Source organism: Melopsittacus undulatus, chromosome 11 (genome assembly GCF_012275295.1).
Source record: "Melopsittacus undulatus isolate bMelUnd1 chromosome 11, bMelUnd1.mat.Z, whole genome shotgun sequence".
Classification (NCBI taxonomy): domain Eukaryota; kingdom Metazoa; phylum Chordata; class Aves; order Psittaciformes; family Psittaculidae; genus Melopsittacus; species Melopsittacus undulatus.
This window is the reverse complement of record NC_047537.1, coordinates 12,123,292-12,140,313: the sequence shown is the minus strand read 5'-3', so window position 1 is coordinate 12,140,313 and position 17,022 is coordinate 12,123,292. Positions and strand designations below refer to the sequence as shown.

At 53.2% G+C, this 17,022-nt stretch overlaps 2 protein-coding genes across 3 annotated transcripts in view; one reads left to right on the top strand and one right to left on the bottom strand.

The window, feature by feature from the left end:
* The window catches only part of STX8 (syntaxin 8), a 122,436-nt gene extending 117,545 nt beyond the window's left edge, over window positions 1-4,891 (bottom strand). For both annotated transcript variants that reach the window (XR_004550123.1, XM_005141422.4), the window contains exons 1-3: window positions 4,829-4,891; window positions 4,374-4,473; window positions 698-792 (exon numbers count right to left, since the gene is read on the bottom strand). Coding sequence is in view for 1 of the 2 variants with exons in the window: in XM_005141422.4 (XP_005141479.2) it covers window positions 698-792; window positions 4,374-4,473; window positions 4,829-4,845 (212 nt within the window). In the remaining variant the exon portion in view is untranslated. The remainder of the gene's footprint in view (window positions 1-697; window positions 793-4,373; window positions 4,474-4,828) is intronic.
* Window positions 4,892-8,506: 3,615 nt separating this feature from the next.
* LOC101872706 (TBC1 domain family member 24-like) lies at window positions 8,507-16,020 on the top strand. Its single transcript, XM_005141399.3, has 7 exons — window positions 8,507-8,600; window positions 10,032-11,067; window positions 11,348-11,506; window positions 12,728-12,791; window positions 13,457-13,552; window positions 14,222-14,498; window positions 15,339-16,020. Exons 1-7 carry the CDS (start codon window positions 8,507-8,509, stop codon window positions 15,482-15,484), a joined length of 1,872 nt encoding a protein of 623 aa, XP_005141456.2. The 3' UTR covers window positions 15,485-16,020.
* Window positions 16,021-17,022: the final 1,002 nt, after the last annotated feature.

The window sequence follows — 17,022 nt, the reverse complement described above, 5'->3', positions numbered from 1 at the left end:
CAAAAGGGATTTCTGCTGTAGCAAGCTTGAAATTAAACATTCATTCATTAAACCAGATTGCTGCTGAATACCTTCAGGGATAGAGGTATACTTCCTTGATGCTTTATCCTTCCAGCATATGGAAAAACCAGCAAATCCAAACCATGCCCCAGGGTAACACTGCTAGAAGAAAACCTGTGATTTCTTCCTAAGGCCTGTTTTAAAGCATTTTGACACCATTCTTAAGATGCATTTCTACTGCTCCTTAAGCCAGTCCAAGTCAGGGCTGCCACATCCCTGCCCACAGAGCTTCATCCTTCCTTTCTGCCCTGGCACCCTGCAGGCAGCAACTGCACCAAGAGGTGCACATTTTTTGCTAGAGGAGTGAGCTGATCTCTGAAAGTAGATCAGCAATGTCGGCACAGCACACAGGCAAGGCAATGGCAGCTCTGAGATTATTCAGACCATGTCGTTAAGCTCCTCTCCAACACAACCATACCCAAAGCCCACCACACCAGGTGGCACGAGGCTCCCAACCCTTCTTGCCCTATAGCTGCAATGAAAATATTCAACAGGAGCACATACGAAGTTTTAGTGACAAAGTCTAAAAATGGAATTAGAGAAAACCCCAAACTGTGTGGCAGAGCAATTACAGCCTATTTTTTCCACTCTCTCCCACAGTCCAGAAAGGTCAGCAAGTTGATGTTTACACAGATACATTTGGTGTGTTGATACGGCCCGAAGCAGTAAGTCCTTCAGCTGATCAATCTTCTCTTGGAGATTCTGCAGCAACGACCTGATAATCACATTGAGCTGAAGGGGAAGAGAAAAAAGTTTTTCAGTTGCAGTTATACTTGCATAAAATTTCACACTACTATGTGCAGGTGACAACACATTTAATTTCAGCTGTACTGGTGTGAAGGACTCCATTCCAAACCAAGAAAGCCTGACTCAGAGCTACAGGGGACGAGCACAGCCAACTGGTTTGGACTGCCTAAAAAGTAATGAGATAAACAGTGCTGGTTTCACAAACATAATTCTAATGCATGAATGCTGTTTAATATGGTGAGCTTTCTTTCAAGTCTTTATAAACATGCTCCTTTGTATGGGCAAAACATTTCAGCCCACTAATATTTTCCAGTTAGTTTTCCAGCTCTTTCCTCTGATCTTTCATACAAATGCATGCAGCAGCTTCTCCTGCCATAGTTTCCTTCCCAGCTCCCCAATTAATGGGAAGGTTGCTGCAGGTTCCGACATGCCCTCCACTGAACTCTCCGAATCTTATGCTAAAGACCCCACAAGAAATTCAGATTTCCTCTGTTTCCCTTCTCAGCAGCACCTGACCCCGGACCCTTCCTCACAACTGACCTGCTCCACACTTGGATGCATCTGTTCTTACTAAAAACATAGTTAAGTCATTCACACTCTTCCCTGCTGCAAGCAAACCTGAGGCTTGCAGGAATCCTCCTCCTCCTCTCTGCCCACCTATTCCCAACTTAGGCTGAAATAATCCTCTAGGTTTTTCATCCTCAAATGTTATTTCTTTTCATTACAGTTATGTAGAACATACTAGGAAAAAACACTGTAACTGCAATGAACTATGCAAGCAATCCTAATTAAGACTTTATGTGCTTCTTGTTTACAAGACATCAGCCCTCAGACGTTCTGTGCGATGAAAGGCTAACAGAGCAAGAATATTTCCTTCGACTTGCCCTCTTGAAGATGCAGAGGCAGCAGCCAGACACCAACATCTCTCCAAGCTGTCACCCTGCTGCAAGGATCCATCAGCTGAACTGCACTGATACTGCACAGGGCTGGAGCAGGAGAGCCTCAAACCCCCGACACTATCAAAAGTTGAAATCCCTGACTCAGTGACAGTCATTCTCAAACACTGCCAAATATGATGACAGGAAGCAGATGCAACCACACTGAGACAGCCTCATGAGTACGCAGCCAAGACCCAGGCCCAAAGTAGCTGAACACTACGGCAACGTTTCCAAAGCCAGGGTGAGGTGTATATGCTTTTAGGGCAGTTGGAGCCACTGCGTATCCTCTAGCTCTGCAGGCGGGTAATGAAAGGTCTTCACATTTCACATGTACTCACAGCCAGGTGGAAAATGATGCATTTAACAAACCCAGCACAGCAAAATAACATCAAGGTGTATGTGCCTAACACATGGCCACCCACTACGCCTCTGGACAAAAACTGCAGTGTTCTAACTAAAGATTTTGCTTCCATTTGAGAAACAGAAGAAAAGGAAAAAGAAACCAATGGGAGTTGTAAGATCAGCTCAACAGAGCAACTCGCCACCAGTGAAGTGCTGCTGGAAATCTTCCCCTACAGGGTTTTGGGTTTTTTTCCATTTTAAATATTATCCTCTGGTTTTTGCTCAGCAGGTGTTTTTAGCTGTGCTCCCAGCAAAATACTATGAAAAGAAAAACATGTTTACATTCTCCCTACGAGGCAAATGTTGTGCACAAACACTTTTTCCTCCATTAAAATATTCAGGAGTCACAGAACGTGACTGCTCAGCTGTGGGTTTCTCAACATGCATGTCTGTTATGAAAACAACCCTCTATTGTTGGAAACTTGTTTATAGTAGAATCACACACTGGCAAATATTCATCTTTAATTGTTAATGGATTAAAGGCAAACCAGGCTTGGAAAACAGAGAGCGTGGAACAAATGATTTTATGAAGAAGTAAGTCAGCCATGTAATGTTTCCATAAAACACAACCTCAGAGAGCTATGGGACAAGAAGGGTTTCAAACAGCCCCAATACAATATTTTGTTAGAGGGTTGGGGAACACAGCACCAGCTGCAATGATGTAAATCGAGGACTTTGTGCCCTATGAACACAGACACATGAAACAACAAGCATTTAATTAGTCTTCTGTTGCTTGAGTGTATCTGTACAATATCTGATTACTTGGGCATCTCAAAAGCAGGGCGTTGAACCACCACCTTGAAACACTCCTCTCAATTCTACTGCTGAAAAAAACATTTACTCCAAATTCCACCTATTTGGGCCTCCTGAAACCTCTTTTCACTTCATGCCAAATTGGGGCATTCATTAAAAAGCGGATTATTGGACAAAGCCTATGCAGTTTTCTTCAATGCATTTGCAAAGGAACTATTTCCAAAAGGACATTTGACATTAAGAGTTATCAGCAGAGACTGGCAAAGAAGAGTCAGTGATCACACAGTGCGTTACAACCCTGCTACAGAGAGGGACAGAGTCTACAAAATAAATCAGTGGGCTTTTAATTCTGCAAATTATTACAGAAGACCAATTCAAGGGCTCACACGCCTTTTCCACTTAAGGCAGTCACGGGAGAAGTTAATGACATGATCCTCAGGGGGTGCGATCAAGCAGGCTCCTACATTTCTGGAGGGGAAGAATGAGACTTTTAGTCCTAAAGAATGCACACTCCTGAGAATCTTCTTATTTAGTTTTTTTTTTTTTAATGGGAATTGTGAAAAGCTGAAGACCATTGTATTTCTGGGTGAGCCTAACTTTTGCTTCTCGCTTGTATTTAACTCCAGGCTTACATTTTGTTAGAAGTGTAGCTTTAAAAAGCTGAAAAATTAATGTTTCATCTGATTTACAACCACTACAGAAAGGAAGCAAGCCAGCCTTGTGGGAAAAAAACTACCTATGCAATACCTACACAGAATGGAGTACACAGAAGCTGATGTGCATCCCAACATCTTTTAGACTCAGCATGTCTGAAAAAGCTCTGCTCCTGGCAGCCACAGCCCTGACCCATCAGCAGTGCGTGCCCAACACTCCCACAGCTTTTCCTTCTCTCTTTGTGTGAAACCAGCATCACTGCATGCACAAAAGATTCATTAGCATTAAACCCAAGATTACTGCCGTGACGCTGAAAAGCCACCTTTAATTTAGAAACTGTATTCTTGCTTCCTTTATGAAAATCTCGAAGAACATGCCATTAATACTAGGTTCCTGACACCAAACAGAACTTTTCACCTGAGGCTTCCCAGCAGGCAGCAGTGACGGGCACAGCTCAGGCCCTGGAGCGAGGCAGGCAGCAGAGCGTCGCCTTCCCGCAACGCACCTTCCAGGCAGCACCAGCTCCCCTTTGCGGCCAGGGAGGGGCGGGTTCAGGACTGAGCTTCCTCAACACATCCAGCTCCTGCCGATGTAATGCTCGACCACTACTGCACAGAATCATGGTATTATTTGGGCTGCAGGGACCTTAGAGCTCATCCAGCTTCCAACTCCCGCCACGGGCAGAGACGCTTTCCACTAGAGTAGGTTGCTCCAAGCCCCGTCCTTGAACACTGCCAAGGACAGGCCATTTAGAACAGCTAAAAGCAAAACCTGGGTAACGTGCTTTCACAAAGCCCGGAGCCGTCGGCAGAAGAGTACCTTGGCCGAGCTTTCCCCGTTCCTCTGGTACCGGTTCCGCTCCTGGATTTTCTCAGCGACCTCCTGGGCGACCTGGCAAGTGGCATCGTACAGCGAGAGCCTGCGGGCGAGAGCGCCGCATGAGGCCCAGCCCCTGCCCGGCTTCTCTCTCCCCCCCGTAGCACAGACCTCGGCCTCGCTCTGCGGAGCAGCCGCGTGGTGCGCCCCAGCGCGGGGAGAAGCCTCCCGCACCCCGGGAGCTGCCCTGCAGGGAGCTGTGCCCCCCACCCGCCGCACAGGTGCAGCCCTCGGCCCGCCGCAGCTCAGCCGCCACCGAGCGCTGCTCTCCCGGCACAGCGGCACCGGACCGCAGCAGCGGGGGTGCGGGCCCGGCTCGCAGAGCACCCCCGGAGCGGGCCCTGGCGGGGGTGCAGAGGGAACAGACCCAGCCCGCGGCACCGCGGCCCGGTGCTCACCAGCGGTCCGGAGCCATCGCCGCCAGCACGGAAGAGCCGCGCGCTTCCGGATCGGGTCACGTGACAACGGCGCCCGCCGAGGCACAAACCTCTCCGTCCGTAGGCACCGAGAGAGAGACAGGAATAGGAATACACGGGCGGGGTGTGCGTGTGCTGTATAGGGCTGTAGAGTGCATATATACAGAGATGCAGGAGTATAGGGGCCATGGTGCACAGCTCAGGAGTGCAGAGGTGCACGATGAAGAGCCGCAGGTTGCATGGTACAGGGGGGATGGTGCAAAGCTGCTGGGTGGGAGCCGCGGCTGTCCTCAGCCTTGTCCTGGCCCTCCCGCTGTTCCTGTCCAGGGGACCCCTCGCCCTGGCTGGTTCCAGCCATGCCATGGCCCCACTGGGTTGTCCCCAGTGCTGCAGGCCCCAGTTGCAGCACTGGGGCTGCTGGGCAAGGCCAGGGTGATGGGCAGAGCCCTCACAAGTACCAACCCCTCATTCCCAGATATCTCCTACGCTGACTGCATCTCCATGGCATCACCTTTAATCTACAGCCAGCGTCCCTTTGGGAACCTCTGGCATCTCCTGGAGGCTGGTGGGACCCCCTGAGTATTTGAAGCTTTCCCTAAAGCCCAGAGGGGTTGAGATTTTGGGAGCACGTACTTGGTGATGCTGGGGATGGACAAAGGCGCAGGCACTAGGCTGGTCCCAGGGTGCCACGCTCTTCCAGCTTTGCTACTGAGGAAGCAGGAAATTCTTTATATTCCAAATTCTCCATGTCAACAGCAAGCTTTGAAGTTGGTGGCAGCTTCTCAGGGCACCAAGCTTCTCTTGCACCTGTTTCACGTGAATCACAGAATCAGCTCAGTTGGAAAAGGCCTTTAAGATAATGGACTCAAATCATTCCCCCAGCGCTGGCAAGACCACCACTAACCCATGTCACTGAGGGCCTCATCTAGACAGGTTCTGGACACCACCTGGGAAAATGCCACTGGGGCATCTGTGTGTTGCTATTGCAGTAAGAATATGGTCTGGATTAAAATGTACAGCTATAAGCATGGCAGCAGGGGAACCTGCACCCAAACAGTGCCAGGGGAGCTTTGGTACAGAGAACAACTGGAACAGAGAAAACCAGGAGGCAGAGAAAGTGTGGGGACACAGTCAGTGTTCACCAGGCTTGGGTATCCCTGAACTCACAGGGACCTGGGAATGGTAGGAGAATGCTTGGGTCAGGAGCAAAACTGCATCCAAACCTGTTGTGTCTTCCTCATTTTCCAGGAGCTCTTTTTCATCTTGCAGAGAAGCACAAAATACACTGGAAGATGCAAAGATCCAGCCCAACAACCAACCTGGCTGCTTGGTGCTAGGGTTTTCCCAGTCCTTGTAATTCTGTGCGATGACAGCCTTGGGTGTCCAATCAGTTTATTTCTGAACAGTGAAGTCCAGAGGGACGAGTGCTGGGAAGTGGGAATCAATGCATGGCATCCCAAGCAGTGTTATCTCTGTGTTACTGCATGCCAGGATCCCCACAATGAGACACAAGCCCAGAAAGGAGTGGACTCTCCTGTGGAAGAAGTTGGGGTTTTGCTGTGTCAGGGTAATAGCAGCGTAACGGGGAGGATGAGGAGGCTCCGCGCCGATGCCCCAGCAGTCACCCCTGGACCAAGTCCTGGGACCCACCCTGAGCACAGCAACAGCCCAGAGCTGTGTCTTCCCACGGCTGCTTAGCAGCAGCCCATTCCCTTCCCTTTCCCTTTCCCATTCCCTTTTCCCTTTCCCCTTTGATTTTCCCTTTCCCTTTTCATTTCCCTTTTCTTTCCCTTTCCTCTTCCCTTCCTCTTTTTCTCCCTCTTTCCCCCCCCCTTCCCTCCTTCCCTTTCCTTCTTCATCCCTCCTTCCTTCATGATACCCTTTTCCAAATCCTCAGAATCATTCCCTGTCGCTGCCCATCTCCAGACAACAGTCGCTGCCTCTCCTGTCCACTTTGGTGTCCCTGTCTCACTCATCCCTGTCCTCTCCAACAACAGCAGTAGGGATGGGCTGCCAGGAAGCATCGTAACTCTGCCGGTGTTGACACTGTCAACATTTGGGCTGTGAAGGGCTCTGCAGGAGTGGGCAGCAGGCGAGGGCCCACTTCTGCAGCAGGCAGGGGACAGTGGGGCTGCAGGAGCATTCAGAGCTGCCTTGGCCTGGCAGGGAGAGGCAGCTGCTGAGGCAGCAGGACACACTGCTGTAGAGGCCTGAGCAAAAGGCTGGAGCTGGAGAGAGAACAAACAAGCGCTGGGCAGGGGGGACCAGCACGTGCTGTGGGGATCCCTAAGAGCAGAGTGAGGGGCCATCACCTGCCCTTCGGGTGCAGCACGGAGCAGAGCCACACATGACCACAGAGACACGCTCTGGGTGCAGGCTGGGAGCCTCCCACAGGGACACAGCTCCCCGCTCCCTCCCACCCAGAGCAGCACCCTGGGGGGGGCCCTGCCGACACCTCCTGCAGCTCCCGCCAGGACAGCGCTGCTCCCATCAGATCTGGGATGGGAGAGGAGGTGCTGCACCCAGAGAGGGGAGCATCCGCCCGGAAACCGCTGCTGCTCTGCACATGCTCCCAGGCCTCCGGTGCCAGCAGATGCTCAGGAGGGTGCTGTGGATGCAGGCAGACCCCACAGACCTGCAGGCAGGAGGTGAGGCAGGAATGAATGCCCAGGGGCTGCTGTTATCCCAGGAGAAAAAAATAATGGTCAAGGGGTTTAAGGAAAAAAATCTTTAAAATAAGGTGCTGGTAAAAATGCCCACTTTGAAGTGCAGCCTGAACTGTGAGCTCTCTAGGAAGCAATGTCAGAGCAGCACAATGCTGCTGCAGCACCTCTCAGCTGTTAGAAGGTATTTTTCCTTCAACACAGCTCTTTTGTCTGGGAATACAAGGTACAGTTTGTAATTCTGCAGTGTGTTTGGAGGCAAAGTCAAGTCAATCAATGACAACCATTTCAAAGGAGACAGATTTGGAACACTGAAGCACCACAACTGCTCCTGCAGCTATCCCATTTTGTGCTCCTGCTGAGCAGCAGAGTCCACCGGAGGCACAGGGCGCTGTGAGAGCCCATCTGCATCACCCCAAACCTCCACTGGTGGTTTTGCCATGTGCTGCAACCACAGCCCTGGCACACCCATCCCCAGAAAGCATCCCTGAAGGCACACAAGGAGCTTGCAGAAGGGCATCATTTACTCCTTGTTACACCTCTCTTGGCTCCTGGCACTTGCTGCTCATGTACTTCTCTGTCCAATTTCCCCAGGACCATCCAGCAGGAAGCGGTTGCAAACCCAGTTGCTGTTTTCTTGGTTCAAGGACAGGTGATTGCATCACAGCCCCGGCCCTCGCTGCACCCTTCCTGTCCTGTGACGCTGACCAAGGGAGTGAACCCCAGAGTGAGAAAGTGGAGGTTATTCTTGGGGATAATAACTTATTAAGTTTAATGGCCGTGTTGCTGGTTTGATGACTATCTCATCCCACGGGGTGTTTACATCCCCTCCTCAGCCCCGCTGTGCAGCTGGGGCAGGACAGGGTGACGCGGGCACCGCTCCACCTCTCGCTCTATTTACACCAAACAAACACCCTGTGCCAGCGAGCTGGCGCCCACCTTAAAAGTGAGGGCAGGTGCCGGGGACAGCGTATGCGGCAGCACCGGAGGCAGGGCCATGCTGCAGGTGGGGCTCAGCCTGCCCCGCTCCCCCGGGGGGGCGGACGGCGGCTTCCCCACGGATGAGGGAGATAACACAGGCACCGGGGAAGGTGAGTGAGCTGCAGCCGGGCACAGCCACATGTCTTGTGCTGGGGAAGGTGCAGGAGGCTCTCACAGCTCCATGCGTGCCAGGGCCACATCCCAGAGGAGAGGCACTGGAACAGACCCAGGTTTTCTGCCCCAACAGCCCCAGTGTGTCCCAGAGACACCTGCCAGTACCCTGGGCTGGACTTGGGTTGATGCTTCTCGGTACCAGGGGCCAGGTAGCATCCTCTTGATGCATCCAGCTGTGAGCCCAAGCTGAATCTGGGAACCACGGCAGTACAAACAGCCCTGCTTTGACTCCAGTGTTTTAGCCTGGTTTCTGTGACTAGTATGTGTGACTGTATGCAGGGTTTTCTGTCTTCAAAGCAGGGTCAGTTTGAGCAGCAACTGGTTGAAACTGCTGCCCTTGCCCTGAACCAGAACTGAACCTGATCTGCTGGCTTTGATGATCTTGAGCAGAGGCCAAACTGAGCCTGAGACCAAGAGCCAGAGCTGGACCCCCTCAACATGCCACCACATGCTACCACGCATGCAGCACACAGGGCTGGGACCGTGCTGTCCCTGCATGTGCTTTTTGGGCCAGGCAGAGAGGTCTGGTCAAATCCATCTTAGACTCCCCAGCCCAACTGGGCACATCCGAGATAAATCCAGCAGAGAACTGATAGGTGCACTAATTAACTTTAGCCTTGATAGTTAATCACCGCCCGGTAGAACTCATCCACATGAACAGAAGTCCTTGTACTGGGTTTAGAGCTCAGCTCTCTCACAACCCCAGGGAAAATGCTGCTCACTTTTCTCTAGGAGGAGCCCAAACTCCACTCTTCCCAGATCAGGGCTCATGGCTGCACAGTACAGGAGACAGGGGTTCCATGCAAACCTTCTGTTTCCAAGGGGCTTCCCAGCTGCTCACCAGCCCCTGGATAGGTCTCTCCAGGTGCATGGGGGCATGTGGGAAACGAGGACCCTTTGGTACCCAGCAGCCCATCTCACACCCCTTAGGGACTCCTCTTGTGCAGCACCTTCTCTCCTGCACCTGAGCAGCTGGAGGTGTCAGGAGTCTCTGGCAGGTAGCAAAGGCCTGAGGTCACTTTGCCTGCTCTGCCTGGTTACAGGTTATAGAATGGGGAGTTGGGAGCTTTTGAAGCGGTGCAAATCCTCTCATAGTGTGGAGAAGCAGCTCTGACACCCAGCTGGTGCATGGCCTCACGCTTCCCTGAGCCCCTCTGCCAGTGGTTTCACCTGAGCTGATGTGTGCAGGCAAGGGCAAAGCAAGCAGCTCCATCAAGGCAAAGCCTCCTGAAAACCTTCCTGTTGCACCAGGGATAACTGTTGAAGTACAAGGTGTGGCTGTAGGACTTCAAAGTGCCATAAGCCAGGGTGAAGTGCTGCCAGCTGGGGAGGTGAAGCATGCTGAATAAACGGTCTTTGTCCTGCAGAGATATTTGGCTCATCACCAGTCACTGTTGTGATCACATCAGAGGCTGACACCTGGGACATCGACATCTCCTCTTGTCTGGGCTGTGGACCGTTTGTGGACTGGGACAGGATGCCAGACCCAGAGCAACAAACACATATCCCCCGAGACATCCTCAGCAAGTCCCCGAAGGAGCTGAAGAAGCTGGCAAGAGAAGGGTACTGGGCAGTGAGCCGCGCTCTCAGAGCTCAGGTCTACCACCAGCTCATACAGCAGGTCTCCTGCCGACTCATCACCCCAGATGCTCTTGTCTACAGGGACGTGGCAAGCCGGCTCTTTGGGAAGATGAGTGTGAGCACCTACCCCCTGCCCGAGTTCCTAGAAGGGTGCTCCATGCCCACATACTGCCTCAACCCAGAAGGCATCACCGCCTTGAAGAAGATCCTCATCTGTGTTGGCAACCTTTTCCCTGACATAACCTACAGCCCAATCCTCCCCTCGCTGGTGGCTCTGCTGCTGCACTACAGTGAAGATGAAGCCCAGTGCTTTGAGAACATCTCTCGCCTCATCGCCAGCAACTCTCCCCACACCAGCTACATTGACCAGTCCTTCCTGGCCCACCAGGCCTCCTGCATGACTTTTGGGGATCTGGCCAACAAGCACTGCCCAGCAGCCCACAAACTCATAGCCAGCACCTCTGAGAATGTCTTTGAGGTCTACTCTGAATGGTTATCATGGCTCTTTCATGACCTCCCCTTCAATTATGCCATCCGTGTCTTTGATGTCTACTTGCTGGAGGGGCAGAAGGTCCTGTACCGCATTGCCCTGGCCTTGCTGAAGCAGTACAGGCTCTCGGTGACCTCCACCGAGCTGGAGGGGACTGACATCAAGGCACACCTGCAGGCTTTTGTACAGAACATTGCTGAGCATGTGACTGTCGACAAACTCCTAGAGAGAGCCTTTGGCATCCGGCTATTCTCCCGCAAGGAAATCTGGCTTCTCCAGATGGCCAACAGGAAGGCATTAATGGAGAGGGGCATAACCATGGTGCAGAGCAGGTAAGGAGACCTCTCTGTTTGCCAGCTCTTGGGGCTAAGTAGACAAAATAAGAGTTACAGTGGAGATACAACATGTGGGGAGCTTCAGGTATCTCTGGAAGCTTTGGCAATGCTGGGTGCCTCACAGCTGCTCATGGGGGACCCTGTGAGGAGGCACTGCACAGTCAGAACTAGCAATGTTAACAGAAAGCTCATGATGCAAAAAGCATACATGGGGGCTGCACCCCCAACAGCCAACAGCACCCCAGCTTGGCAGTAATGCATGTCCTCCCTCACACAGGCAGTCCTTCCACCTGGCCATAGACATGCAGAACTTCAGCTCCAGCATTGTAACGGCTCAGGAGATGCGCATCATCTGGTCCTGGATCCCTGAGCGCTTCTCCCTCTCCCCCCCACTGCTGCTCTTCTCCACCTCAGAAGATGGGTGCAGCCTGCAGAGGTAAAGCATCATCTGCCCATCAGGTCAGGTCGGGGCAGATGGGAGAACTGTAAAACTGGGTAGAGGTTGTTGCTGTAGAAAGGAGAAGCATGTAGTGTCCCTGGGGGACTTCTGTGGTCTCCTGGGGACACTCTCATCCAAGTCCAGCCAGGACACCATTCCCAGGGCTCCACCTCCCTCCCAGCACCATGGAGCACAGGGCAGCTGCTGGGTGCTGCAGTTAGTGCTGCAGCTCAAAACTGAGCTGGAAAATGAGTTTGCCATTGAATTCCCAAACTGTGAAGCAGCAAAATCCTCTCAGTGGGCTGAGCCTGCCTTGGCACAAATATTTTTAGGCAGGAAACCCAAGCCTGCTCCTCTGAAGGAGCACATTAAGCAGAGAGGTTGCACTCAGAGCAGGCCAAGCTCATGGCAGGGGCACACAGTACATGGGCATATCCATGCAGTGAGGAAGACATCAAACCCTCTGAAAGCAAGATAAGAGGGCCCAAGCGTCACGGCCAAAAATGCAGTAGAAAGACCAGTGTCAGCACTGGAGACAGCCCAGGGCCCAGTGACACCCACTGCCATGGCCAAGGAGCAATGGGTGTGGTGGGAAGCGGGATCATCCCAGTGCTGCAGTGCAGCTCACTGCCGAGCGCAATGGATGCTGCCCAGGGCTGGGTGCTGCCCATGCCACCCTAGCTCTCAGGTGGTGTTTAACGGTGGGGCTGTGATGGGAGTATCTCCGTTAGCACCACAAGCGTGCTCCCACGGCCCCAGAGAGGCAAGCAGACACCCATGGCCCAGCCATGCACCTTTCCAAGGCAGCAGTGGGGTGCCAAGGCCAGATTGTAAAATACATCCAGATTAAAAGCAAGCTCATTTGGTAAACTCCTCCCATGGAGCATCCCCCTCAGCCTGGATCCTGAGGGTAGGGTGGGAGGATTTGGTGTTTGTATTTATCTGAGCTATTACCTGCTTCACCAAGCAAAAGCAATGAGAAGCCCCATAAGCCAACTCCCTCTGTTCCTGCGCAAACACTGAAGCTGCAGAAGATACAGGACGATGAGTTTCTGCTGCTATTCCTCCGCAAGCTCCCCTGGGCCAGCTGCCAGCACAGCAACAGGCTGAGAAGAGCCACCACCGCTCTCCACTGCCCTTTACAGCCTGGTGCTCAGCACATGCCCTGTCCTGCATCTCTGACCTCCACCTACCCAGCCTCCTTGTTCGTCTCTGCAGGTTTTACACATGCTGTGAAGGCTACGAACCAACAGTGCTGCTTATAAAAACCACAGAGGGGGAGGTAAGTATTCAGGTTAGATATAAGAAACTTCTTTACTGTGAGGGTGGTGAGGTGGTGGAATGGGTTGCCCAGAGAAGTTGTGAATGCTCCATCCCTGGTGCTGTTCAAGGCCAGGTTGGACAGAGCCTTGGGCAATGTGGTCTAGCGCAAGGTGTCCCTGCCCATGGCAGGGGGGCTGGACCTGGATGATCTTAAGGTCCTTTCCAACCCAAACTGGTTTATGGTTCTAAAACAGGCGACCACCTTGGCACCATCCAGGGGCTAGCTGAGGACAAGGGATTCATAGACCCCTGTCCACAGCCTGATGCCATTCAGTTGATACAATACTTTGAGGCACACATTTACTGCTTCCTGTCGCCAGGAGCTGGACAGGGCCCAGCAGGAGGCTCAGCACCATCAGCCAGCACGCAGCTCCCTACGATTGCTCTGCTGCAGAAGAGCAACCCCCAGATCCCACAGAGCCGCCCCTCAGGCACTGAGGCTGTGTGGACTCACATCCAGGCAGCAGTGACCGGTCAGTGCAGGATGTGGCAGAATTTGGCTCTCCAGTTCACCCAGGGAACTCTCAGAGCTCTTGTCCTGCATGCACATGCCAGAGCTGGTGGTGGTGCTTCTGGAGCTTGCTCTGGCTCCGGTTGCTGACTCCCCCTGTGCTCTCTCTCAAGGTATGCGGGGCATTTCTCTCCTCCGACTGGAGCGAAAGGAAGAAGAGTGGGGCAACATCCAGCTTTTTTGGGACAGGGGAGTGCTTTGTGTTCACTGTAAGTCACTTTCATTTCTGGGCTTATGCTTATGGGTCTGTTGGTTCATTACTTTTTCCTTTACCCCTCTGACAACTCAGGGCATGGTGGCACCAAGCTGCTTCCCTACCATGGTCCCGCTGCTGCCCCTTAGCTCTGGCAGGAGGCAGAAGCACAGAAATTGCTGTGCTGGATCAGAGCAAATGGGGAACAAACTCCTGCCTTATGGGAGCGGGCCTGCCCTGAGCCCCTGAAAGGTGCAGCAACCCCCGGTGGGTCTTGGAGCACCTTCCAGATCGTGCAGGGCAGTGTGCATGGCAGGACTAGGTTCTGCCCTGTTTGCTCAGGGCAGCTCCCGGATGGAGCTATATTCCCAAATCAGCCCCTGTGTCCCTCAGAAGGAGCAGGTTGACTTGGTCCAAGAGATTCTGGAGCAATGTCTAGCAGTATCCCACCAGTGTCCATCCAGCATCCACCCGCAGCTGAGTACTGCAGGTTTGCCCATCTCCAGCAGCATCTGGCAAAACCAAAACCAGCTTCTCAGCCACCTCGAGAGCAGCACTGGCACTGCCAGGATGCCTTGTCTCTTCCTGCCCCAGGTCTGGACCTGGCATTTGTCTCCCAAACCACGTGGCCAGGCAGCACTGTCTTCCCAAGGACAGGGCTCACCACATTCCTCCTGCTTTCCAGGTACGCCCCGAGATGGAGAGATACGAGTGGGTGTTCATCAAGAAGCCGGAGCTGGCCAAAGCCGTACCACGCTCACGCCAGCGGTCACCTTCCCCTTCTCCTGCATCTCTCCTCAGCTCCTCCCCAGATGGCCGTAGCACCAGCTCCAACCATCTCACCGTGCCCACACCACAGAGGAAAGGCCGTCTCTCCCCATTTCTGGCCATCAGGCATTTCCTTCTGCCTTCCAAAACAGCCTCCATGTTCATGTGCGGGTCACGGGAGGGGATCATTATCGGTAATTCTGGAATGGTGGACACCCACTTGCTGCTGCTGGGGGCTGAAAGGGCTCTGTTCCAGATTAAAATCTGCACTGTCTCTGGAGGCCAAGACCTCCTGGTTTAGGGTATCAGTTTAAAGTCAAGGAAGATGAAGTCAGCTGCCTCTTCCTCAAGTTAGCAGGAGGGTGCAAAGCTGTGCAAGGGCAAGGATGCTCCTTCTGAGAGCCCTACCTCCTGGTGAGGTTTGCACCCTTGAGGCTGGTGTGTCCTCTCCCAGCCCTTCCCTCTGCTTTCTGTGGGATGGAGAGGAGGTGCAGGAGGGGATCAGTCCAAGGAAGGGCCAGGCATGGTCACCGGGGCAGATACACCAGCTGCCTGCCCATGCTGCTGCCTCCTGGGTCAGGCTTGGGCACAGGGCTTGCATCTTTGTGCCGGCCACCACCGGGGTGGGTTGGCAAAGGACCACAGCAAGTCAGAAATGCCTGCAGCACTGCCAACTGCCTCTGACCCCCTTCCAGCCCTCAGGAGGGGGATCAGAGCAGGCCTGGCTGTGGCAGTTCAAGGAGTTTTCCTTGTTCCACAGCGCTCAGTTTAATAATTCAGCCTGTGCTACCAGGACAACCTTCCGCACTGGCTGCCTGGCAGAGTGCTCTCCAGGGGCTCAGCCTCCACACTGGAATCCCAATTGACAGAGAAGGCAGCTCAGGGCATCCCCAGCCCAGCTATGCACTGTGTCCGAACGACAGGAACCCGAGAGATGGGCACAGTCCTGAGAGACCTCATTAGCTGGGCCAGTGTCCCTGCTTGGGCAGTGAGGTGGGAGAGAGCCAATACCAACCATCCTGTTTGCTTTGCAGGTGGAGGGGGAGGCCAAGCTCTGTCCCTTGATGCCAACCTGCTGTGGGGGCGCACGGAACACTGCGAGACCTTCGACAACCCTCCACTCTGCCAGGAGAACTTCAAGGTGCAGCTCTTGGAAGTGTGGGGCTTTCAAAATGCCTAGGTCCTGGGGGAGGCAGCCCCTCACCACGGCACTCATGGGGATGGGGAACCCTTGCCATGCTGGCCGGCACTGGCCTGCCTGCTGTGGTCTCTGCCAGCAGTGCCACAGGCACCTCCACGCGGCATCCTCCCCTTCACGGTCAGCTGAGGTGGTGCGGAGAGAGGGCAATGTGATGCCAGGAACAGGACTGGGGGTGCTGCCTTTGAGGACATCTGAGATCCCCTCCTGCAGTTTTAACCCAGCCTGCTCTACCCATTCTGTCCCAGTTGAGGATGCTGGAGGGGAGCTAAGCCAGTTCAGTGTTTCTCACACCACGCTGGCCTGTTCAGAGCTTGGAGCTCAACAGCAAGCCAGTGATACAGCAGCACAAAGTAGATTTTATAGGAATTTTATGCCTGGGCAAAGCCCAGCACCAAGGTACAAAGCTCACCAGAAACACTCTCAGACCCCACCTCCCTCTGGTCCTAAGCCCATCAGCACACAGAATTCTGTAGCTGCTGCAGGTTACCAGGACTCTCTTTGTCCATGGTTGAAAATGCTGATCAATGATTAGCAAAGTCCTACTTGGTGTTCATAAACCGGCAGATGACAAGAACCCCCGGCTGTGCACCTCTCTTGTCATTTTTGTATTAAACTGAAGATCTATATTGACCACAAAGGGCTGATGTGGGACTGTGAGCAGTGAATATGTATGAGCCTTGACCAACCTGCCCTGACTACACAGGGTCAAGGGGCCCCTTGGACAAGGACAAGGGGAGATGTGCATTTTCAAATATGAAATGTGAATGCATACACATAGCTCAGTCAGACAAGGCTGGGTCAGACAAGAGTTGCCTCACAGGAGGGTCATTGACCCTAGAAAGATCATCCTGGCTACACGATGACAGTGTCTCCCACATCCAAATACACTTTCCACTTCACCTATTCCACTTCTTGAGCTGTTCAGAGGAGGAGCTATTGCTGCTTTGGTGCCTGCTCTCAGCAATGGCAGGAGGATGTGGGCAGGAGCAGGCAATGGCAGCAAGTTCACACAGTGCCAGTCATGCGGCAGGCCTAGGAATTGCTTGTAGCCTTCAAGGGGTATCCAGGAAAGATGGGGAGGGGAGAAACAGCCCTGCGCACCCCTGTGGCCAGCCTTCGTCCAGAGCTCACATGAAAAAGCACCGCAGAATTCCTTCTTCCCTGCAGTTAAAGAGCTCTGCTAGCGTGTCCTAATTATTTCTCTTTCTGTGACCATGTACGAGACTTTCTGCCTGGCTGAAAGGTTCCCATGGGAGCTCCTTTCCCTTCATAGAATCATAGAATCATGAAATGGTTGGGGTTAGAAAAGACCAAAAGCCCATCCAGTTCCAATCCTCTGCCACGGGCAGGGACACCTTCCGCTGGAGCAGCTTGCTCCAAGCTCCTGTGTCCAACCTGGCCTTGAACACTGCCAGGGATGGGGCAGCCACAGCTTCTCTGGGCACCCTGTGCCAGCGCCTCAGCACCCTCACACCCTCATCCTGCACCAGAGTGGCTGTGCTGGGAGCTGGGAAGAG